The sequence below is a fragment of the Dromiciops gliroides genome, chromosome 1 (assembly GCF_019393635.1).
Source record: "Dromiciops gliroides isolate mDroGli1 chromosome 1, mDroGli1.pri, whole genome shotgun sequence".
In the NCBI taxonomy this organism is placed as follows: domain Eukaryota; kingdom Metazoa; phylum Chordata; class Mammalia; order Microbiotheria; family Microbiotheriidae; genus Dromiciops; species Dromiciops gliroides.
The window spans coordinates 241,203,168-241,229,165 of NC_057861.1; the positions used below are offsets into that span (position 1 = coordinate 241,203,168).

The 25,998-nt window shown below is 35.6% G+C and overlaps 1 protein-coding gene across 5 annotated transcripts in view; it reads right to left on the minus strand.

Annotated features, from left to right (window-relative positions):
* The window catches only part of SS18 (SS18 subunit of BAF chromatin remodeling complex), a 107,194-nt gene that overhangs the window by 13,748 nt on the left and 67,448 nt on the right, over positions 1-25,998 (minus strand). For 2 of the 5 annotated variants that reach the window (XM_043970254.1, XM_043970284.1), the window contains 4 exons: positions 6,679-6,846; positions 5,935-6,039; positions 3,211-3,303; positions 2,354-2,476 (listed from right to left, as the gene is read on the minus strand). In XM_043970254.1, the coding sequence (XP_043826189.1) occupies positions 2,354-2,476; positions 3,211-3,303; positions 5,935-6,039; positions 6,679-6,846 (489 nt within the window). The remainder of the gene's footprint in view (positions 1-2,353; positions 2,477-3,210; positions 3,304-5,934; positions 6,040-6,678; positions 6,847-25,998) is intronic. The other 3 variants (XM_043970274.1, XM_043970265.1, XM_043970294.1) reach the window with 3 other exon arrangements.

Here is a 25,998-nt window from a genome sequence, read left to right on the forward strand (position 1 = left end):
AACTATTTCTATGAACGATAATTTGTTCTGTCCCAATCCTTTTCCCTTACCCATTAAAAAAAAACACCACAAAACGGTATTATTCATGGTATTTGAACACAACTTGCTATCTTGAACAACAAACTGGTACAATGGATTACCAAGGAGTATCTTTGTATTCCTTAAAAGACTGAAAGAAGATTTACAAAGCATATGGTAACTATCTCAAATATCTGAAGGCTTATCCTTTAAAACAAAGATTACTTTTCCCTTCTAGTTCCAAGACAGAATCAGCACTAATTCGATTCAACATTTATTAAGTACCTTCTATGTTCAAACCGCAGTGCTAAGCAATGGGAACACTTATTCTACCAAAAGGAGTACAGTTACAAAAGGTAGAACCTAGAAAAATAAAAGAACACATTTTATAATAACTAGCAGAGCTGTGTAACAGGGCTACTGTATGACACAGTTAGCTACCTATCACAGGACACATTTAACCAGAAACCAGATGATTAACTTGTTGGATATTATAGAGGTGAGTCTTCAGAATATTTATTAAGCATTTACTATGGATATGCAAAAAAAGGTAAAAGACAGTTCCTGCCCTTAACCTGCTCACAATCTGATGGGGAAGACAACATGCAAACATAGATATACAAAAAACAAGCTATATTCAATTTAACAGAGGGAAGGTGCTGGAATTAAAAGGGGTTGAGAAAGGCTTCCTGTAGAAGGTAAGATTTTAGTTGGGACTTATAGGAAGCCAAGGAGGACAGAGTGGAGAAGGGAATGCATTCCAGGCCTGGAGGACAACCAGAATAAGGAATATGCCCAAGTAAGAGTAAGCAGAGCCAGAGAGAATACTGGAAACCAAGAGATACTGGGACTTTTTGTATCCTCAGTGCCTAGCAGTACCTGACACACAATAGGTGCTTTATAAATGCTTGATGAATCGAATCAAAGCTAAAGGAGGAATGGATTTAGGGAAAATGGAGATGGACGGAAGGAAGCCAACTGTCCTTGACCAGCTTGGCCATTGGATTTGATAAGTGGGTCACAGGAACAGGGAGAGAAAAGCAAGATTTCAAGTGGCTAAGGAAAAATAAGATGATGATAAAGTAATCAGATGTAGGTACCTTTGAGCAGAAGTTTGGAATGAAAAAGGAAGGAAAGAAAAGGGAAGTTGGCTGAAAAGGATAAAGAAAAGGTTTTTTAAGGCTTGAAGAGTGATGAAATAATTGTTGGAGTAAAGTCCTAGAGGAGATAGTAAGGGACATGGTAAGACACAAAAGTAGATGGATTCATCAATTAAGAAAAAAAAAAAAGCAATGCCTCTTCCTCGGATTGAAGGATAGGAAAGACTGGGTGGTAATGCCAAAAATTCTAAGTACTGGAGGATTTGAGAAAGTTTTCTAGTAATAGCATTAATATTCTCAGCAAAAGAATTACTTTGGTTATTTTGGTATTTTGAGGGATCTTATGCCTTGCTTTCAGTAACTATGGTATCTCTTACAGTTTATAGTTCTTCCCCTCCCCCCCCATCTCCCTGCAGCCAGAACTTTGCACTCAGCCTCTAAGACACTTTATCTTGCCTGGAACCAGGCCTTTATACCACTCTCAGCCACCTCTATGCTACAGTGCCACAAACATTCTAACCCATACCCTTTTCCAGCTACCTTTTATGGGCTGTCTTCCTCCATTAGGAGGTCCATGAGTATGGAATGTTTAATATATTTATTTTCAGCTTTTTCAACGTATTGCTCAGTTTTGTTAATTATGTTGGGGGTTTTTTGTCTTTTTGAAAAAATATTATTTGTCATAAGACATGGGTCTCTGGGAAAATGAAAAGGAAGGACACAGGAAATTCAAATGATGCAAAAGATATCAATAAAAATGTATTTTTAAAAATTTAAGATGCTCCATTAAAAAAAACATCTAAGATTCTTGAAGACAGGAACTATCTTGCTTATATTTGTATTCCCCCATGCTTTAAACAGTAGCTGACCTTAATAAATGTATATTTTAAAACCCTAATCTTAATAAATGCTCTACTGTCTATCAATATAAGAGCAGTATTTAATAGCTTACTCAAGTAAATATTTTTTACCAAGGGGTGATTCATGGCAAAAAAAGAAATAATAACTATCTACTTCATTTCACACTATTAAGTGTGTCAGAACTGTGAGTCAAGAAGCTGACAGTATCCTCAGAGTTATGCTTCTATTTCCTAACAAAGTTCAATTCTAACAAATTTATCCGAATTTTACATTTCCAGGATGAAAAACAGGCAAAGTAATCTATTTACTCTTCAATAATCCATACCCCTCACCACCACCACCCCCACAAAATTCACAATAAGCTATGTACTTACCATAACCCTGCTGCTGTCCTGGGTAAGGCTGCTGACCTGGATACTGCTGCTGTTGTGGTGGATAACCCTGTTGTGGAGGTGGTCCTTGATACGCATCTTGCTGTTGACCATACTGTGAATTCCCTGCAGGATGATTGGAAGAGGGAAAAAAAGAGCCATTGAGAGGTTTGCTTAATTAATTTATTTTTCCTTCTAAGATGCACAGCCAACAACACAAGAACAAAAATGAAATGCAATCTTGATTTTTAAAAGTTAACAAAACAAAGAAAACTCAAACCAAACAGAAGGATTCGGCCAAACAAACTGCAGTTAAAGCCAATTTTGCAAGGTTGAACTGCAGCATTTTCAGCGTCTCTGCCATACGAGCATTACATTTACTGGAACATCACAGTCATAAGATCATGACTATGCTAAATAAAATAAAAAAGACAAAATTAAAGACAGCTACAAGAGCACACACTAGCTACACAAGATCAGCAAGCTGTTTCCTAAAGGTACTATATTTGTATATGAAATTATGTATGTATATATGTATAGATATGTAAACACACACAGGGGGGAAAAAAAAAACAACCAAACTGATGGATTTGTGTTTAAATAGAAAATTTCCACTGAATAAAAAAAAAGGTTTCTAAAGATCTTTTAGTCATTGTTAGAGAATGGCAAATTATGGTTACACATTTTAGGTGTTTGCAAGAAAATTATTTTGATTGCTGTGGGGTTTCCATAACTTTCAAGGTAGCCAGCAACTAGTACGCTACAAGAGTTTTTGTTTGGATATAGGTTGCCTTGTGCAAGATATTTCATTCCTGGGGGAGGAGATATATGTGCATATGTGTGTGAAGGTATATAGATACCTCCGTCGTAGTAATGTTGTGAGGAATCCTCATAAGGCCTATCGTAGCCTTGTTCAGGATACGACGGTTGCTGATAACCGTAATCATTATGACCTACATCAATTCGACAAGAGACAGGAAGAAACGTTAATGGCCAATGAGTGAAAACCCTAAAAAGACTTAAACTTTCAGATAAAATGAAAAAAATTTAACTGGAAATACATTTAAAAAAATTTCAATTGCATTAGCCAAATATTTACCAATATTGACTGAATTTCATATTGAGTCAACGTGCAGATTTTGTTTTTTTTAAGTAAAAAGCAGTAGTTTTAGAAACATCACAGAAAGGGACAGTCTTAACCCTCTGATAATCCTCATTGGGAGAAAAAAACTTTATCTTCCATTAAAAAAAGAGAATGAAAGCATTTAGGCCTTTCACATGTAAATAACCTGAATTAAATTAGAATGAACAAAGGAAGCAATTATCATATTTTGTCAAACACCTGTTCTGCTGATCTCCAATTCCACAGCATATGCTAAAGACAATACAAAATATAACAGAGCTTCATAAGGTTTTTTTTTCCCCTGAAAGAAACTGAGACAAAATTTTTATATTATATTTTCCTGTTTAAACCATTAGGAATTGAAAACATAAGCCTTTTCTAAAATTCTTTCAAGTATTTTTCACATACAACCTTTAGAAAACTATTATAGTTTTTACAGATTCAAAGTTACCTCTACCTTAATAACTGCAATCATACCCTACCTGTATGTTGTTTTAAGACACAATCTATTTCTCCTGCAAGATTACAAGAAACTAGTACCAATACTCCTCACTTCACAACTATGCTTAACAAGGAATGTGCAAATAAAGCAACCTCTCAGGTAGCTAAAATAAGTGCTAAAATTTTGAAGAATAACTAAATAAGAGCAGAGAGTTATGAGTATTATATTCATCACTCTGCTCTGTGTGTTCCAAAGTTCTGAGAAGCTACCTTAGAAATACCGATACTGTTTTCATAAATATTCAGAAATAATAGAACATGCCCAAAGCTGCTTAACATAATTATTGAACTTAAAAGAATAAATGGTCCATGTAAATGTCAGACACATATATAAAATGCAAATATACACTTTTAACCAACAATCCTTAATGAAGAACACTAAAATAAGTTATCTATGGTAATTTTAAAGATGTGACATTTGTACAATTAACCTTTTATCTTTTCTAAGCAAACAGATATAGAACTATATAATTTTCATATTTAAGAAAGTATGCTATTATTTTATTCATATAATATTAAAATAATAAATTGGATATATGCAAAAGCTTTTTGTACTGCTCAAATTAATAATTTGTTTTAAAATAACTTAAAAGTATATGATTAAAACTATTATTTTGGCTTAACTTTATCAAGTAGTCATGCGAATACATGTAATTTAATAAAATAGACTATATTTCTTGAAAGACCTATAGTATACTTCATAATAAAACTTTTATATTAAATTTTATAGATATATTTATATCCACACAGCAAATAAAAAGATGAGTCAATTAGCTTAATTGAAGTAAAAAAAACATCATAATGGAAAAATGGGATTTTTTTGACATGAACTATCCAATCATCAAATTAATCATTATGACTATAAGGATAATTATTAACACTAATAATAATATTTACTAAATGTCTACTATAAGATATTATATAATTCATTTGATAACTTTTGTGCACTTCCCTTTACCTATGTAGTTAGGGCCAAATTACTTATTATAGCACTAGAACAATATTAATTACTGGTGTACCTCGCTTTATGCAATAGGCTATGCTCCCAATAAATTTTTACACATTGAAACAAATGTTCCCATTTATTTACATTACAATTTCAGCAATGTTTTACCTTCAATTCTTAGAAGCTCCCAAATATTTTAGTTTTAAGTTTCTTTCCTCCTAAATCTCAAGTCAAATAATTCAGTGTAAATATAATTAAAGGAGCTTACTATTCAAAGGAACCCTATAGTAAGTAAATCCTATTAAAAGGCAATGAATCTCTTTGATTTGAATAACTATTTCTGAATTTATCTTAAACATTTGGATTGTGAATACATTGGGTATTCTTAAAGCGGGGCACACCTGTATTAACAATTGTCTCACAACCTACCTTTTTCCTTATAAAACTAAATTATAGCTAAATTCTGATTCCCACCTCTTTCTTCTTCAAAATACACAAAACTGTGCCATGAATTTCTATGAATCAGTATACTAAAACCGCAGAATGTCAGATGCCAACTATAATATCATAAAATATATCAATTTCTGAGCAATATGCAAAATTTGCTAAACTGATACAACTTGTAAATAACTTATTAAAAAACTGTATTCTCTATGTGTACATACAATGGAATACGACAAATCCATGTAACAAAATTGCTTTGGTTGAAATTAACAACTGAGAGTGTAGTAAAAGATCCTTTTTTATCTGCTGAGATTCCAATGATAAAACATGAAGTTCCATGGCACAAATGTGGAAGCACATATTACACAAAACCTAATTTAAATTAGTTGTAATAAATTATCCTTGGTGGCTTAGATTATTATAAACATTTCTGACTTTTATTTTAAAAAGGTATCTGTTACTGAAACAGATTACTAACTTTTTCACCCCATTAAAATGTTTTTTAATTGCTGTCTACGTTAATATTGGGCAGTTATAGAAAATGGGAAAGTTAACATTAGGAGAGATTACCATCAGGGTAATATTGCTGGTTCATGCCTTCTGGAGGACCTTGTCCACCATGACTGTATTGGTCCCCATAATAGTCTTCCTGGCCTGAGTACTGCTGTGGTGGGCCTGAAAAACCACAACCAGTCAAGATGTAAATAATGTGTTCTCTCTGTTACCAAAGGCTTTCTTTCTAATCTGACTTGAGATATATTTCTCAAATTTAGACTCCCCAACCCATTCTTTGGCATTTCAGACATTTTAATTGTTCTGTTATCTTATAGGTATACACAAACACATATAACACATTTTGTAGCTTTTTTCTTACACAATTAAGTTAACTGAAAGAACACATGTACAATATTAACAGTACAGAATCTTGTGGCAAGAAAAAGAAAAGGTAAAAGACAACAAAAAATAATTACAAAATGGTGGAACATAAAACTGTTTTATTTTGTTCTGGTATTTGAGGAATTTTAGAATAAAATACATTTTTAGAATTCTTTCCTATACATTAATGTGTTTGTGATGAAAATTTTTATCATGTTCCTTTTTTCTTTAAATAAAAACAAAGAAACGTAAACTACAAAGTTCAGGTCTACTTAATGACTCTTTTGTTACATTTTAGGGAAGAAAAAAATGCCCGGAGACAAGAAAGCCCAATTTTGACTTATTATGTTTTAAGTTATAAAGTTAATTAGAAATGAAAACAATTTAAACCCTTACAGTTATAACTATTTAAAATAATCAAGAAAACTTCTGTATTACCTTGCTGAGGTGGCCTGTAAGGAGGAATCTGTCTTTGACCCATCATATGATTCCCTTGGTTAACTTGACCCATCATTCCCATTGGGGGCTGCTGTCCTTGATAATGCTGACCACCTCCCTGTGGCATATTATACTGTTGTGAAGGAGGCTGCTGGTGCATCATTGGACCTGAAAAATATATATGACAATTACACATAAGATTTTAATCTTACCAAACAGAAATAAAATATCCATTTTTGTCATAAAATCTCAAAATTAGGCAATTATTCCCAATAACAATCTTAGCACTACTAATAATTCAACTACACTCAAAAGAAAGATCTGAGCAGCATGGAACCCTAAAAAAAAGATGATTATCTACAATTTCCCCTCTTTTCTAGCAGTCTTTGTTTACTTGGTTTTTTGTGTTTTGGGGGGGACGGGGCTACGGGGGTTAAGTAACTTGCTCAGGGTCACACAGCTAGTAAGCGTCAAGTGTCTGAGGTCACATTTGAACTCAGGTCCTCCTGAATTCAGGGCCAGTGCTCTATCCACTGTGCCACATAGCTGCCCCTCCCCCTTTACTCAGTTTTTTAAAGAATCAAATACATACAGTTAACATTCTCTTTCATACATCTTTCTAGTACTTTGTTATTTAATTTATCCAGATAATCTTTCTATCATCACCTCTCTCTCTCATTCTAATCTTCAATCACTCCCAATCTACTGGTTCCTTCTCTACTTGTTTTTATTCTCACTCTTCTTCATTATAAGTCTTATTCATCCTTAAAAATTCCTCCTAGATCTTATCACCATATCCACTAGCCACTATCCTTTTTTCTCCTCCCTTCTTAGCTAAACTCCTTTAAAAAGTTCTCTGTGCCTCCATTTTCTCTCCTCTCTTTCCTGGATTATCTATAATTTTGCTTCCAACTTCATCATTTAACTGAAATCAATCCAAATCTAATTACTTCTCAATCACAATCTTTCTTGACTTTTCTGAAATATGACACTGGCAACCATCCCCCTCCCTCCTTGATACTCTCTCCTATTTGGATTTTCATGACATTGCTCTCTGCTGATTTTCCAGGTACATGTCTCGACATTCCTTCTCAGTATCTTTTGCAGGATATTCAGCCCCATTGCATCAAGTAACCAAATGTATGCTCCAAAGTTCTCACCCAGACCTTTGTTTATTCCTATATTCTCACTTGGTGATCGCAATAGCTGCCATGAGTTCAAATACCAACTATATGCAGATGACTTCCAGATTTTATATACAGGCCTAGTTTTTCTCCTGAACTCCAGTCTCACATCACCAAATGTCTTCTGCACATCCTTCTGAAAAGGATGTGCCAAAGGCATCTTAACAAACCTCATAATCTTCAGTCCCAAACCCACCCCTCTACCAAGCCAAAATTCATATGCCAATTCTGCCATTTACTGTGAGTGTAACTTTGAGCAAGAAAAATTTCTCCTTTAGGCCTCAGTTTCCTTATCTACAACATGAAAAACTTCCCTATTAATTACTTTAAAGGCATAATATTCCTTCTAGTCACTCAAGTTCACAACCTCACTGTCATCCTCAATTACTCATTCTCCCTCAGTGCATAACCAATGAACAGCAAAATTTTGTCATATCTATTTCGAAAAAAAAGATTTTATATTCCCTTTCCTCTACCAACATATTCACCTTTCTAGTTTAGGTTCACCACTGACTTAAACTATTTTTTTTTAACTTTTTTTTTTCTTTTTAGGGCAATGAGGGTTAAGTGACTTGCCCAGGGTCACACAGCTAGTAAGTGTTAAGTGTCTGAGGCCGGATTTGAACTCAGGTACTCCTGAATCCAGGGCCAGTGCTTTATCCACTGCGCCACCTAGCTGCCCTAGACACTATTTATTAATAGTCTTCTAATTGGCCTTACTACCTCATCTCCCTTCACTCAAATCCATCATCCACGAAATAGCCAGTGATTTTCCTCAATTATAGGTCTTTCCTGGGGGTGACTAGATGGCACAGTGGATAGAGTACCAGGCTTGGAGGCAGGAAGACTAATTTTCCTGAGTTCAAATCTGGCCTCAGACATTCAATAGCTGTGTGACCCTGAGCAAGTCACTTGACATTGTTTGCTTCAATTTCCTCATCTCTATAATTAGGTAGAGGGAAAAAAAAAAAAAAGCAAACCACTGAAATACTTTGCCAAGAAAACCCCAAATGGGGGTCACCAAGAGCCGGACACAACTGAAAAACAACTGAAACAACATGAAAAGGTCTTTCCTTTGCCACACCACCTTTCCCTAACACTCAATCAATAAACTACTGTGGCTCCCTATTATCTCTAGGATCAAAGGGAAATTCCTGTGCTTGGCTTTCATAACTCATCAGAACCTGGTCTCAACAAATCCTGCTTTAATTATATAGCAATCCCCATTCCCTGCACTCTCTATGGTCCAGGAAAACTTACTTTCTTCCTGTATCTCATACATGGATGGCTCTCTTAACTACTATCTCCTTTGTCCCTCTACACTGAGCCCACGTCAATGAAATGCCGGTGATGGGAATAGATGGTGGCAACAAAAGCAGCAACAGCTTCAGAAGCTCCCTAAGAAAGTCTTAGTCAAATTCCTTTTATGACAAATATGGTTTTGATACCTAAACCAGGGAGAGCAAAAACAGAGAAGGAAAACTATCAATTTCCTTAATGGATATTGAAGCAAAAATTTTAAATAAAATACTAGCAAGGAGATTATGGCACTACAAAGATCATATGATACAACCAGGTGAGATCTGTACCAGGAATGCAGGACTGGTTCAATACTAGGGAAACTATCAACATAAGTGACCACACTGATAACAAAAACAAAAATCATATCAAGAGATAAAAAGTCTTTGACAAAATACAACAACCATTACTATAGGAATGTATGAAGCCTTTCCTAAAATAAGTGGCATTTATCCAAAAGAACAACTTTATCTGTAATGGGGATAAAACATGAAGCCCTCCCACTAAGATCATGAGTGAAACAAGGATATTCATTATCACCACTATTATTCAATATTGTACGAGAATTGCTAACTATAGCAATAAGAAAAAAATTGATGGAATAAAAATAGGCACTGAGGAACCAAAACTATCACTCTTTGCAGATGACGTGATGATAAACTTAGAGAACCCTAGAGAATCAACTAAAAAGCTAGATGAAACAATTAACCACTTCAGTAAATTGCAGGACATAAAGTAAATCCATATAAATCATCAGCATTTCTACATATTACCAATAAAACCCAGTAGCAAGAGATTAATTCCAATTAAAGTAATTGCAGATAATATAAAATACTTGGGAGTCCATCTGCAAAAACAAACCCAGGGATTATATGAACATCATTACAAAACATTTCTCACAAAGATAAAGACAGATCTAAATAATTGGAGAAGTATTAATAATTCATGGGTAGGCCAAACTAATATAATGAAAATGAAAATTCTATCTAAGTTAATTTACTTACTCGGTGCCATATCAAACTACCAAGAATTATTTTATAGAGCTAGAAAAAATAGTAACAAAATTCACATAGAAAAACAAAAGTTCAAGTCAAGAATATCAAGGGAATGAAGGAGGAAAAAAAAGGTTAAGGAAGGTAGTCTAGCAGTCCCAGATTTCAAACCATATTACAAAGTAATAATCATCAAAACTATCTGGTACTGGCTAAGAAATCATGGTAGATCAGAGGAAAAGATTACTATGTAAACAATACACAACAGTAAATGACCATAGTAATCTGGTGTTTGATAAACCCAAAGATCCAAGCTTTTGGGGTAAGAATTCAACATTTTACAAAAATTGCTGGAAAACTGGAAAGGAGTTTGGCAGAAACTAGGTAAAGACCAACACCTCATACTGCATACCAAGACACAATCAAAACTGATAAATGATTTAGACATAAAAGGTGGTATTATAAATAAATTAGGAGAGCATGGGAAAATGTACCTGTCATATCTATAGATAAGGGAAGACCAAACAAAAGACAGGGTTACAGAACGTAAAAGAGATAATTCTGATTACATGAAATTAAAAACCTTTTGCACAAACAAAATAAATGCAGCCAAAATCAGAAGGAAAATAGGACACTGGGGAAAAAACTTTAGAGGAATTCTCTCTGATAAAGACCTCATTTCTCAAATATATAGGGAACTGAGCCAAATTTATAATAGGGCTTTGTACTAGCTTCCACACTTGTTTCAGTTTTTTCTTCCCAAACTCCTAAGTTGTCTTGGGCTAGAACAGTGACTTTTGTTGTGTCTGCCATTCCAGAATTCAATTTGAGACATTAATTTAAAGTTGTTTGGAGAGGAATGTTGGGAGGGCACAGCTGAGCACTTTCTCTATTCTGTCATCCTGACTCTGTCTCTGGAAGTTGGCCACCAACAGTTTTGAGCATAAGGAAAGGCTTCATGTAAAAGGTAATACTTAAGGTGCTCTTACATGAAAAAGAGAAACTCTATGTGGCAGAGGTGAGGAAGGGAATGCATTCCACATGGCATAGCTTCATTCACTTGCTAACTCTATGACCCTAGGTAAGTCACTTACTATAAATGGTCAAAGGATATGAAAAGGCAGTTTTCAGAAGAAGAAATCAGAGCTATCAAGAATCACATTAAAAAATGCTCTTGGGGCAGCTAGGTGGATAGCCCTGGATTCAGGAGGACCTGAATTCAAATCTGGCATCAGACCCTTGACACTTACCAGCTGTGTGACTCTGGGCAAGTCACTTAACCCCAATTCCCTCACCAAAAAAAAAAAAAAAGCTCTAAATCAATACTTATTAGAAAAATGCAAATTAAAACAGCCCTGAGATACTACCTCACACCTATCAGATAGCTAACAAGACAGTATGACACAGAAGGAAAATTACAAATGCTAGAGAAGATTTGAAAAAATGGGGAAAGTAATTCACTGTTAGTAGAATTGTGAACTAGGTTCAACCATTCTGAAGAAAAATTTGGAATTATGCCCAATGAGACACAAAACTGTGCCTACCCTTTGAGGGCATACCCTCAAATACCACTATTAGGTCTGTATCTCAAAGAGATCAAAGAAAAGGGGAAAAGACCTATTTGTGCAAAGTTATTTATAGCTACTCTTTTTGTGGTGACAAAGAATTGGAAATTAAGGGAATGATTATCAATTGGGGAATGGCTGAACAATTTGTTGTATGTGATTGTGATGGAATATTATTGGGCTATAACAAATAACAAGCAGAACAATTTCAGAAAAACCTGATAAGACTTAAATGAACTCTTGCAAAGTAAAGTAAACAGAAGCAGGAGAACACTGTACACAGTAACATCAATATCATAAGGATGATGATCAACTGTGAAAGACTTGACTACTCTGATCAAGACAATTTCCAAAGGACCTATGATGAAAAATTCTATCCACCTTCAGAAAGAGAACTGATGAACTCTGCTGAATGCTGAGTGAAGCATACTTTTTTCCCCACTTTATTTTATTTCTTTATTTTGTGTTTTCTTTTACAACATGGCTAATAAGGAAATGATTTACATGACTTCACATATATAATCAATAACAAATTGTCCCTCTCACCTCTATACTATCTTCCTTTTCTCTTTCCTACCTTCCTTTCCCCTTAAAAATCTATTAGCATACTTTTATAATACTCTAACTACTAACTCAGATCAGCAAGCATCTGCCATAGAAATGAACCTTTGCATTCATTTAATGAAACAATTATAGGAATATTTTGTGACAAAAAGGGTCCTGATATCCAAAAAAGGAAGGCTGAAGCAAAGAAAGAGAACTATAGGGCATATAATATAATATATATAATGACAATCAATATTGATAAGAAATTTTAAGAGAGAAAATAGTAATCTTTTCAAAATTAATTCATAATGATCAACTTACACCAAATATACAAGAATGACTAAGCACAAGGAAAACAATTAGCATAAATTATCTTATGAGTGTTTTAGGTCCTGGATCTGTGACCTAACTGGGAAACTTCTTTTACAAATATAAACTATAATTATTCTACAACTTTTAATCTTATAAAGATGTATGGGGCTCTGAAAAGTTAAGGAATTTGCTCATTGTCACATGGCCGGGATATATCAAGGGCAAGATCTAACTTAAACTCAAGTCTTCCTGACTCTGAAGTCTATTCTCTAGCCAACAGGTCATACTGTCTCTCACTATAAATTATAAATTAATCAGATAACAAAAACCACATGATTTTATCAAAAGATGAAAAAGTGTTCAACAAGATACCATACTCATTTATGTTACCACAAAGAAGAGGACAGGCAAGGTGATATTATTCTTTAATGAGATGATATCTCTAAAACCATGTTGTATAGAAACTGGCACAAGTTAAAGAATGCATCTTCTCCCAAATATTATTTGACATACTAGAAATATTAGCTATAGAAATAAAGCTAGAAAGAAATTAAGTAAACATCAGCAAACAGGATGTAAAATTATTCCTTTTTTGCAAAAAGTATGATGGTTTATACCTATAAACACTATAAAAATCAGCAAAGAAACCAATAAAAATGATTGTTTCAGTAAAGTAACAGAAAAATAAATCCACAGAAATCATTAGCATTTCCGTAAAGTACTAAGAAAAACCACAAAGAAACAAGAGAAAAAGGAATTCCAGTCAAAATAACTACGATTCCCACAACTGTAGGGCTCATGTTTCAAATGGCCTCTTTACCATGTTGTCCTACAAGATTTTCAGGAGTAAGAGGCTCCTTTCAAGAAGCAGAACTAAAACTGTCTCACCCCTCAATGGAATCATATGAAAAATGGCAAAAAGATCTTGTAGGATAATTCACAGTCTGAAATGCTGGGTAAGGACAAAACTGGGCTTAAGAAAGATAGCAAGTTCTTTAGCTGCATATACCACCCATACAAAGTTCAAACAAAATGTTTTATATGGACCATCCAATGAAGCTGATGACATTATGCTCCCATTTTGAAAGCTGTCTGACAAAGACAAGACAAGAAGAAACTTACTAATGAAGAGACTATTCCCACCATTTGGTTTTTGTGCATTACATTATTTCATTAATAAATACATAATTTTTTAAACTACAAAAGCCATAGGACATTAGAGTCAATCTGTCAAGACATAGGCTAACAGATGGACGGACACACACACACACACACACACACACACACACAAGATTTAAATACAACAAAACACTTTATACAAAAATCAAGGAACATGAAATTTATCTGACATTAATACACATATATAGATATGATATTCTTTGTTCCTGTTTGGGCCATGCTAAAATAACAAAAATAATGATAGGATTATGTTATCTGAATTTAGGAGAGGGCTCTACCAAATTTATAGATTTTCTTTTCTAGCCAAATTACACACAAATCAAACTATAAAGAGGTTACTTTATATAACTAGACAAAATAACAAAATTCATTGGGTTGGGGAACTAAAGGGCAAAACTTTCAAAGAAATAACAAATAAAAAAGAATGAAGTGATAGAAGAGGATCTCCAAATCCAAGAAAAAAAAAGAAAGAAAGAACTGTGGAGTATAGATGCTGATTGAACCATATTATTTCTTTTGTTTTGGGTGCTGTTGTTTTTTTTTTCTATTTTGAGGTTTTGCATCACTGCTCTGATTCTTTCTCTTGTAACAGGATTAATGCAGAAATAGGATTAATGTTATTATGTGTATATATATGTGTGTGTGTATATATATATATATATATATGTATATGTATAGAGATATATAGATATAACCTATATCAGATTACCTGCTGTCTAGGGGAGGGGGGAGGGAGGGGAGGGAGAAAAATCTGAAATTGTAAAGCATGTATAAACAAAAGTTGAGAACTATCTTTACATGTAACGGAAAAAATAAAATACCTCATACATTAAAAAAAAAAAAAGAATGAAGAACACAGGAGTACCAGATATCAAATTATAAGATAAAGCAGTTATCAAAAATTTTAATAGCCTGGTTAAAAAACTGAAAAATAGATCCTGGATTTCATAAATACATAGGGAAAACTGCCTTTACCAATGCAGGCAGGCATTTTGTCAGCAACTCAGAGTCTTAGAGAGTTGCCCAGAGCACTGAGAAGTTCAGTGACTTGCCCACAGATCTTCCTGGGTTCCAGGTCAGTTCTCTATCCACTGTTAAGTTCCCTCTCTGGAAGAGAGCAAACTAGATAAGCAAGAATTTCCTTTCCAATAAAAACTACTGAGAATATTACAAAGGAGATTGGTGGAATACAGATTTAGACCAGCATATTACACCACATAACACATTTAGTTTCAAATGAATAAATGATTTAAAAATAAAAGATCAAATTTTTTTTCAAGTAAATAAAAAAAGATTATATATGAAAGGGGGGTGAATTCACTTCCTCTTACTCATCCATGACTGTCCAACCTTTGTGATTTTTGTCCACATCCTCCAACCAAGTTCCACACATAGAATCACACTCAACATGTTAGAAGGGAGGATGTTGTTTTCTTAAAAAAATCACAGGCATCATGAAGATACAAATAAAGCCCTCTTGTGGTCCCTGTCACCCCTCTCTTCATTACTACATAAGCACCACATCTGTTCTTTGCAGCACACATTTCCCTAAGGACTCCTTTTTTCTCTCAAGTTCTTCATTGGTTTTAAGTTATAGCCAGATCTCATCAACCATGGGACTGTCCCATTTCTGTGTATTTTATATTTCAAATCAGAAGTAAAAATAAATGTGGTATTCCAAGTTTTGCAGGTATACAGCAACACTGGCAGAATATCATCACTAAAAATATGGACTTTTGTTTTGGGGAGAAACTTGGAACTTTGCAGTTTCTTAAAGGTAGTTCAGCCACTATCATCCTCTTATTTAATTCTAGGTTCAACTTACCATCTCTTTATACTGTCTGTCCCAGATATACATTCTGAGGACAAGCGCTATAGAACCAGATTATGGAAAGCATTTGAATGGATAATAGATACTTTTCATCTACTTGGTCTTTTTTTTTTTTTTTGTATGGACATGCATGTCAAATACTTTTGATATGTTAGATCTCTTTTAGAAAGTTCTGCAATATTCCAGGACATGATGTCATGAACATTTGTTTCATTCACAAACAGGAGCATCTGAAGATCTTTACCAGACATGGGGAATATTTCCTTAACTTCAACTCTTCAATGGATTTCCCTCAACAAAAAAAATGAACACCTGTGGTGAGCATACATTTTCCTGTTTTATGCCTCACCTGATGCATATGATTAGAGGATCACTGAAAGGGATTATTTCTGTTGTTATATCTTTCAAGGAATCTTAAATTATTTTTATATACAAATAGGAAATATCTTGTTGGAAGAGAGCCAAGCCTTTAAGGTGGCAGTTTGCTCTACCTAATCAAATGCTTTTAACAAAGCACAATGGAATCTCATATACTCTACATCTTTCAGTCAACTGAGGAATAGTAAACATGTCCATTATAAACAGCTAAGGGGTATGGTGCATAGTGCAATGGATCTAGAGTCAGGAAGACCAGACTTCAAATCCAGATTCAGATACTTAGTACCTGCATCACATTTTGGGCAACTCATTTACCTTCTTTGCTTCAGATTCCTAGGCTGTAAAATGAGGATAATAATAGCACCCATTTCCCAGAATTGTTGTGATAAGAAAATATTTGTAGAATGCTTTGCATACCTTAAATTGCCATATAAATGTTATTATTATAGTCTCTTAGAAAATAACGCCTTTTTGGTTTCTTACTAATATCCTTTGTCCATACGTTCTGAATACATGAATCCCATAAAAATAAATGTAAAATGTTAACTGTATGGGAAAAAGTTCTGAAATCATTAATAAGAGAAATGTAAATTAAAACAACTCTAGGATACATCAGTTCTCATCCATCAAAAAGGCACACATGCACAAAAAAAAGAACAAATTAGGCATCATCCACTGGTTTTTATAAGAAAATGTACTACAGAAGAGAGGCTAATGAGCAGTGTTTGTGATATAAAAAACAAGATACTGTACACATCATCAAAAAAAATTTTTTAAGGTTCAGAAACAAAACAAACGAACAAAAACTTCAAAGTGATGACTCACGTAAGAAGCAAATGCTGTATCTTTGGACTTCAGTAGGCTATAATATTAGGTAACTATATATTTCCTTAAACAGGCAAAAGTATTGTCTTGTATTGCATTCCCCAAAACTAGCATAAACAATGCCTTAAAAAATCCCCTTTTAAAAAATAACTACAAAATTAATTTTTTACGAAATGTTCAAAAATAAAGTAGAAGCAAAATAAAAACATGACATATAGGACAAATATTAAAAAGGAAGGGAAAATATAATCTAAGCTTTGTTCTAAAGGAGAAAAGTAATTCTAGACTAAGTCCCTTGGTAAAAAAAAGTCCCTGCCACTTATCCTTTATCTTTTGGGACTGTCAGCAGTTCCAATCCCAATGAGCTCAATTACTACCCCTCTTTTCTTCCCTTCTGCTCTCTTTCCCTCTGGTTTCCCCCCCCCCAATATCTTTCAGGATCAAGCCAGGAACTGCAGAGAGAATGGAGGACAGCACTCATTTAAAAAAAAAAAAAAGACTTTTGATCTCTTTTCTTGAAGCCTTATCCATATTTTTAAAAAGAACTAAATTTATGACTGTTCAATTTTGATTATTTTAGACAGTGTATATACTATGGTATTTTCTGTATGATAATTAAGCATACTGCAGTAGCATTGTATAAGTACTATCCCTTGGGACACTATTAGAAAAAAACTCTGCAACTCATATTAAATAAAAATAAAATGCAAGCATTATAGAACAAAATGAAGTAAGACTGCAAAGAAAACCTATTATAACTAATTCCTAAACAAATTAAAACACCACACAGTTTAGTATACTCAAAAGCTACTGTTCATGACCTTTACACATCAAACATTTTTTAATGTCAAGACACTCAGGGTTCCTACAAGAATATGAAAGATGTCCCCACCAACTTAACTATTCAGATATTGAGCATATATTTATGCGAATGAGTATTACAAGGACAAGTACTACATATGCTGGTCATGCCTTCCATACCTCACTATTCTATAATATGGTTTCCTATAGCATAATCAAAGTGAAATATTATCAAATGATTTTAAAATATTATTGATATTCATTTTATTTCAATTAGTGTTGGATACTGAAACAAACTGAGACATCCGTGTCATCCAGCAATTAACAAAAGATTTCTTTAACCAAGGTAGGAGAGTAATATTCAACAGATAAGCATTGAGGACATATGCAGTGGATTCAATTAAGCAAACTCTCTTGCTTCTAGCACCTAGCATGATCCACTAGCCACACACCACAGATCTTTATGACAAGTACAAGGAAGTGATGTCAATAGCCTGAGTCTTTAGTCCCCTGAGCCAATTGAGTCTTGAGAATGGCCTCAATACCTTTTAAGGAGAAGTCAGTCTAACTGGCACAGTGGGTAGAAGTTTTGTGGAAGTGCTCCTTCCACAAAAAGTGAATGTATTAATTGGCAAGAGATATAATATGGCATAGTAGCAAGAATGTTGGACTTGGAGCAGAACTAGAAGAACATTGTATACAATTACAGCAATATTATATGATGATCGACTATAACAGACTTTGCTCTTCTTAACAATACAACGATCCAAGACAATTCCAAAAGACCCATGACAGACAATGCTATACACATTCAGAGAGAGAACTATGGAGTCCGATTACAGATTGAAGCATACTATTTTCATTTTGTTGTTCTTCAGTTCTCCCTTTTGTTCTGTTTCTTCTTTCACAACTAACGTGGAAATATATTTAACATGACTGCACATGACCTATATCAGACTGCTTGCCATCTTGAAGGGAGGAGTAGGAAAAAAAACTTGTAACTCAAAGTCTTATAAAAAATGAATGTTGGGGCAGCTAGGTGGCGCAGTGGATAAAGCACCAGCCCAGGATTCAGGAGGACCTCAGTTCAAATCTGGTCTCACACTTGACACTTACTAGCTGTGTGACCCTGGGCAAGTCACTTAAGCCTCATTGTCCAAGCCAAAAAAAAAAAGAAAAGAAAAGAAAAAGACTGTTGAAAATGTTATATGTAATTGGAAAAAATAAAATACTATTTACTAAAAATAAAAAGGAGACTAGTACTAAAATACCACATCAAATACTCGTAAGTGGGGCAGCTAGATGGCGCAGTGGACAGAGCACCGGCCCTGGAGTCAGGAGTACCAGAGTTCAAATCAGGCCTCAGACACTTAACACTTACTAGCTGTGTGCCCCTGGGCAAGTCACTTAATCCCAATTGCCTCACTAAAAAAACAAAACAAAAAAAAATACTCCTAAACCATATGAACATAATCAGGTTACTTAACATCTCTGAGTCAGTTTCTTCTTTATCATAGTTAGCATTTATATAGCACTTTAAGATTTGCGAAGTGCTTTACAAATATTATCTCAAATTATCTTCACAATAACCCTAAGAGGTAGGTAAGATTATTATTCTCATTTTATAGATGAGGAAACTGAGGCAGAGAGAGAGAGGTTAAGTGATTTGTCTAGGGTCACACAACTAGTTAGTGTCTGAGGTTGGATTTGAACTCCAGTCTTCTTGACTCCAGGTCCAGTGCTTTCCACATTGCATCTCTTAGCAATTTCTTTACTTGTAAAATGGGAATAATAACAATAATAACCTACTTTACAGGGTTGTTTAAAAGTTCAAATGAAATAATGAATTTAAAATATTTTGCAAAATTTATGCTGCTATATTTTTCAGCAATTTTTCAAGTGATATTGAAGTGTTAAGTAAATGAAAATTATTCTTTAAAAACTAATTATATGCTTAAGATTTAAATGCATCTGAAAATTATTAGTATGATCTTCAAAAACTGTAATACAGACTTAGGATAAATACACGTTTTTAAATATTTTAATGAAAACAAATCCTCTACATAAGACGTATATAAGATCTACACAGGAAGCTCTGTGTTGAGGTGGGACAGAAAGCCAGGCATGGAACAAGAAAACTTCAAATGCTGCCTCTGACACCTATTAGTTGCATGAACATAAGCAAGTTATTTAACTCTGCAATGACAAAACTTTTTAAGACTACAACTTACATAGGAGTTGCTGACTAATCGGTCTAAGAATTTTTCATGCCAGTTCTTCACACCCAACAAAACCACAGCTCCAAAACAAAACCAGCAACAAGAAAAACGGACCTATCAACAACCATCAAATCTGTTATAACAAAACAATCCATCAAGTCTGTTATACCAAAGAACAAATCACATCAACAGTGATGGACAGTGCACCTAGAATAACAGAATTTTAAAGCTGAAAGGGAACTTAGAAATGATCAAATTCAACCTTTTCATTCAAAAAACATTTATCAAGCATCTATTATGTGCAAAAGCACTATTCTAAGTCCCCACCATCACACATTCAACAAATAATTAACTGGCATCTACTTGAAAGAGGGACAACCCACCACCATAAGTTAAACCATTCAACTTTTGGACACCTCGAATTATACTTGTCTCTTTCTTTGCAAGTCCACCAGTGAGCTCAGAGCTTGGTCAGGTATCAAAGATATCAAGATCATCCACTGCATCCTGGGTCATCGCCAGTCATACTGACTTTTGTCCCGCAGCTGTACTTCAATAACTCAGGAAGAGCGAATGATGACTTTGTGCAACTCTGCTTTACTTTAATCCAATTCGCCCATGATGTCAGTGGTCCTTGATAGACAAATACCACCACCCTACTGTGAATGCTCTCCATCTTATCAATGTACCTCAAATCATTGAACACAATATTCCAGATGAGGTCTGATGAGGAGAGGGCAGAGTATGAGCACTGCCTCTCTATTCCTATAAGTTATGTTCCTCTGAAACATCACATTATCTTTGGCTGCTACATCATACTGCTGACTCACACTGACACTGCAATCCACTAAAATCCCCAGATCTTTGTCAGGACAAAACCTCCTCCATCTTGTATTTGCGATTTCATTTACTGTATCCAAATACTAGATACTTTCCATTTATCTCGACTGAATTTCATCTAATTAGATTCAACCCAATCTTATGACTTGTCAAAAACTTTTTGGATCCTAACCATTTACTATGTTAGTTATCCTTTTCAGCTTTATATTATTAACAAATGTCATGAACATACCATCCTTTCCTTTATCTAAATCATTGATAAAAATGTTAAAAAGTATAGGGTCAAGCATAAATCCCTGTAAGACTCCACTGGAGCTTTCCTCCTACACTGATATAGATTATAGCCATTTAACCAGGTCTGAATCCATTTGGTTGGATTATCATCAATCTATATCTCAACCTTGTCTCCATGACTATTACAAGATAGATATATTATCAAAAGCTCTGCTAAAATCTAGTTGAACTATAACCACATTTTCCTTAAATGCTAATTTAATCATCCTGTCAAAAAAAGAAAATGAAATGAAGTCATGGTAGCTTTTTATAACCCCATTTCCATGTCTAGGTGTTGGCCAACCATCCCTAATGATCTATTCCAGAATTTTCCGAGGAATCAAAGTCAAGCTCATCAACCTTTACCCTGCAGAGTCTATTCTTTTCTCCTTTTTTGAAAATTGTGACATTTATCCTTCTCCAATCTTGTGGTACCTCTCTGCATTTCCACAATCCTGCAAATATCACTAACTATGGCTCAGTAATAACAGCTGCCAATTATTTTAGGACCTGAGGATTTCATACAACTGGCCTAGGTGACTTGCATTCATCAAAGGCAGCTAGGGTATTCTTTATTATCTCCATATTTTTCTTGGGTGTCATCTTTCAGTTGGTCATTTTTGTTCTATCATTTCCAATGTAATGTCCTTCTCCTCTGCAGTGAAACAGAAACAAAGTAAAAAATGAAATGAGCAGCTCTATTTTCTCTCTGTTGTCAGGTATCATTGTACCATTTACCCCAAGCAAAGCTCCTATCCCTTATTTAATTCTCTGTGAATATAATACTATGTTAATTATACCATAAACTGTTCTACAGTTTTCTCCAAAAATGTAAAAAACGAGGTAAGAATAAAACTGAATATATTTTTTAAATCCACAGAACTAAATAAATATGTGAATATAAAAATTGTCACATTTTTAATCTGTCCCCATATGATCTCCAACCCTTCCCCTTGTTTTTAGGGTGAAGTTGCCTAGGTACATGATATAGAGCTCAGAAGTATACAGAAGAAAGCTACCCATGGTTATAAATTCTAATGCTATTACACGGTATAACTGGAAATCTACAATTAAAGGCAAGTGGGATACAAATGAGAACCCTTTCAAAATTTTTCACTGGGGTCCTTGAATTTAAGATTATAGTTATTTTAATGTACTTTAATCAAGTAATTTATTGATATTAGTTTTCCCTCCTCCCCTTCTTGGTGCAGATCGCAACACATCTACATCTTTTCAACTTCTTTTCTCATAAATCTTCCACCAAATACACACACACACACACACACACACACACACACACACACATCCAACACACTGAAGGGCTTTTTATTATTGTTGTTGTTGTTTAATATACTTCATGGACACCTCAGTGAAATATTCAGGCTTTCCTTCTGTTATGCTTTATTCTGACCACATGGCTAGCCCAATTCCTTTTCCAATTATACCTGACCTCAGTGACATTTTCACACCATTCCTTGAGTATCAGGTATAACTGGCAATGGGTGACAAACTACTTTGACCCACCCGTGAGTCTTCCCTTTGGATTACCTGCAACTGTACTTTTCCTCAGGTCATAGTAGTATTCCATGACTTGCAGCTATACAGTATGACCAGGGAAACAATGGTGTTAAAAAGATGAGCTTTTGAAGTAAGGAGCAGTTTAGGATTACCAAAAGCTCTGCAACTTCCCAAATGCAATCTTGTCCAATCTTCTCTGCCTATTCATCTCAGGAATAGGTTCATCATCCATTGGCAGCATCTATCCAAGAGATATGTATAAGTGGACTATACTAATAACTAATAGGGTGTAGCCCCTCCCCCCAAAAGGATATCATAATACGCGTTCTTTATTGATTTAACTATGTAGACCTGCTTAAGCTGATTATTTCACCAAAGAGACTCTATGGTATTACAAGGCTAGATTAATTTAACAGTGCACAATTGGGTTAAATGTGTTTATTTGGTAGATTCCTGCCAAGATACAATTCCTGAACAGGAAGCTAACTGGCTAGCTCCCACATCCATATTCCAACAAACCCATAATAATAAATAGAATGAGAAACTACACTAAATGAATTCTTTCATATTAAAATGGCACAAAAAGGGGCAGCTAGGTGGCGCAGTGGATGGAGCACCGACCCTGGAGTCAGGAGTACCTGAGTTCAAATACAGCCTCAGACACTTAACACTTACTAGCTGTGTGACCCTGGGCAAGTCACTTAAACCCAATTGCCTCACTAAAAAACAAAAAACAAAAACAAAATGGCACAAAAAGTCCAGAGATAATAGGAAAGGCATCCTCTCCAACTAAACCATGCCTAGGGTAGCATTGCAGCATGACTAGACAGAATATACGTAGCCACACAGTGTACACCTTGGAAACATTGAGGATCAGCAATGGAAGTGACCAGAACAAGGTTAAAGGGCTCAAGCCCAGGCTCAAGAATTCTGAGATCCCTGACAGTCAGAATACCAGAAAAGATCCTGAAGATACACTGATCTGAACTATAGAGACCTAGGGGGCCAGACAATGGATGTCAGTGCACAAAGCTAGGTAATGCAACAGGACTGATCATACTACCCCGACACACAACAAGGAGTACATCTCATCAATCCAGGACCTAAAGTAAAAAAGCTGAATAAACCAACAAAGACACAAATTAGTATCAAAAAGTGTATCTAAGGACTTCCAGGGCAGAGTCAAGATAGAGCAGGAAAGGCAGTGAGCTCTTAAACTCATGACACGATCGCTCCAAAAAACATCCAAATAATGCCACAGGACAATTCCTGGAGCACAAAACCACAGAAGAATGTGCAGAGATAATTTTCCAACCAAGGACAGCTTGGAAGGTCAGAGGGCGGGAGCTGCTGTGCTGAGACAGAAGTGGGGCCCAACCCCCCAGTCACCTGACACAGATCCAGTCCCAGGAACACCTTGCCAGAGAAAGAGACCCCCCAGAGCCTCTGAATCAGCTGCAGTGCCAGTGTCATCTGGAACTAAGCTCACAGTCTGGTGAGAGGGCTGAGCCCTTGGCAGGGGGAAGATTACAGGGGTCTATACTGGTGTTGAGGCAGAACTTGGGTTTTTCACCCCTGCTGTGAACCAGGAGGTAGACAGGAGTAGCAGTGGCCCAGATGGGGGAGGGGCACAGGCTCCTCAGAACTGACAACTCCAGCAAACAAAAGTTGGTTGATTAGCAAGTTGGTCTGGGGTCATCTATGGACCAAGGAACAAGCCAGGGGAGTGAAGAACCTGCACCTCTTTAAATCATACCACCTGGGACCTCCTGAAGCTTGGGATAGTGCAGCCTGGAAATAGTGCCCCACTTTAAAATGAGCAGAGAAAGGTGAAAAACATAGAAAGTTTCTTGAGTGACAAGGAAGATCAAGGTACCCCCGCAGAGGAAGATGTCAACATCAGGACCCCTATATCTAAAGCTTCCAAGAAAAATATTAATTGATTTCTGACCATAGAGGCTCTCAAAAAGGACTTTGAAAAAAGTTAGGGGGCAGCTAGGTGGCACAGTGGATAGAGCACCGGCCTGAGTTCAAATCCGGCCTCAGACACTTAACACTTACTAGCTGTGTGACCCTGGGCAAGTCACTTAACCCCAATTGCCTCACTAAAAAAAAAAAAAAAGATAAAGTTAGAGAGGTAGAGTAAAAAATGGAAAGAGAAATGAGGGTGATGCAGGAAAGACATGAGAAAAAAGTCAAACTGCTTGAAAAGACAAATGGAAAAGCTCTCTGATGAAAATAATTGCCTAAGAATTAGGACTGAACAAATGGAAGCCAGTGACTTTATGAGAAACCAAGACACAATGAAGCAAATCCAAATGAATAAAAAAGTGGAGAGCAATGTGAAATATCTTCTTGGGAAAACTGCTGACCTGGAAAATAGATCCAGGAGAGATAATCTGGAAATTATTGGTCTACTTGAAAACCATGATCAAAGAAAGAACTTAGACATCATCTTCCAAAAAACTGTCAGGGGAAACTGCCCTAATATTCTAGAAGCAGAAGATAAAATAGAAATTGAAAGAATCCACCGATCACCTCCAGAAAGAGATCCCAAAAGGAAAACTCCCAGGAATATTATAGCCAAATTCCAGAGCTCCCAGGTCAAAGAGAAAATATTGCATGTGGAGCCCCAGTCAAGATAGCACAAAATCTAGCAGCTTCTACATTAAAGGACCAGAAGGCATGGAATATGATACTCCAGAGGGCAAGGGAATTGGGATTACAACCGAGAATCATGTATCCAGCAAAACTGTGTATAATCTTTCAGAGGAAAAAAAAAATGGGACTTCAATGAAAAAGAGGACTTTTAGGTATTCATGATGAAAAGACCTGAACTGAATGGCAAATTTGACTTCCAAATACAAGACTCTAGAAAACCATAAAAAATTGGAGTTGGGGGACATACCTAGGGTCGTGCAGTGGGTCTTGTGTCTGAGGCCAGGTTTTGGCTGGGGTCCCCCTGGGTCCAGGGTGGATGCTTTGTCCACTGTGTCACATAGCTGCCCCATGATGACATCTTTAGGGTAAAATTGAGGGGTGAAAGGAATGCACGTGGGGAGGGGGAAGGGCAGAGGTAGCATGGGGTAAAATCCCACATGAAAGAAATAGGAAAGGGCTTATGGAGTGGGGGAAGAGAAGGGAGAGGAAGGAGAGGAGCAGGGCAGTAAATGAATTTTACACTCATCAGAATAGGCACTTTAATTTCCTTAGAGTTGGCTCAAGGAGGGATTAACACACACACACACACACACACACACACACCCAATTGGGTGGAATAATCTCTTTAATCCAGGCAGTAAATGAGCCTAACACTCATCAGAATTGGCTCAAAGACCTTAACCTCATCAGAACTGGCTCAAGGAGGGAATAACATACACACTCAATTGGGTGGTATAATCGTATCTAACCCTGCAGGAAAATAGGAGGTAAAGGGGATAAAGAGAGAGGGGCAAAAGAAGGGAGGGAAGATTGGGGGAGGGGACAAACAGAAGTAAATCCCTTTTGAAGAGGGATAGTGTGAAAGAAGACAGATAATAGAGTAAATATCCTGGGAAA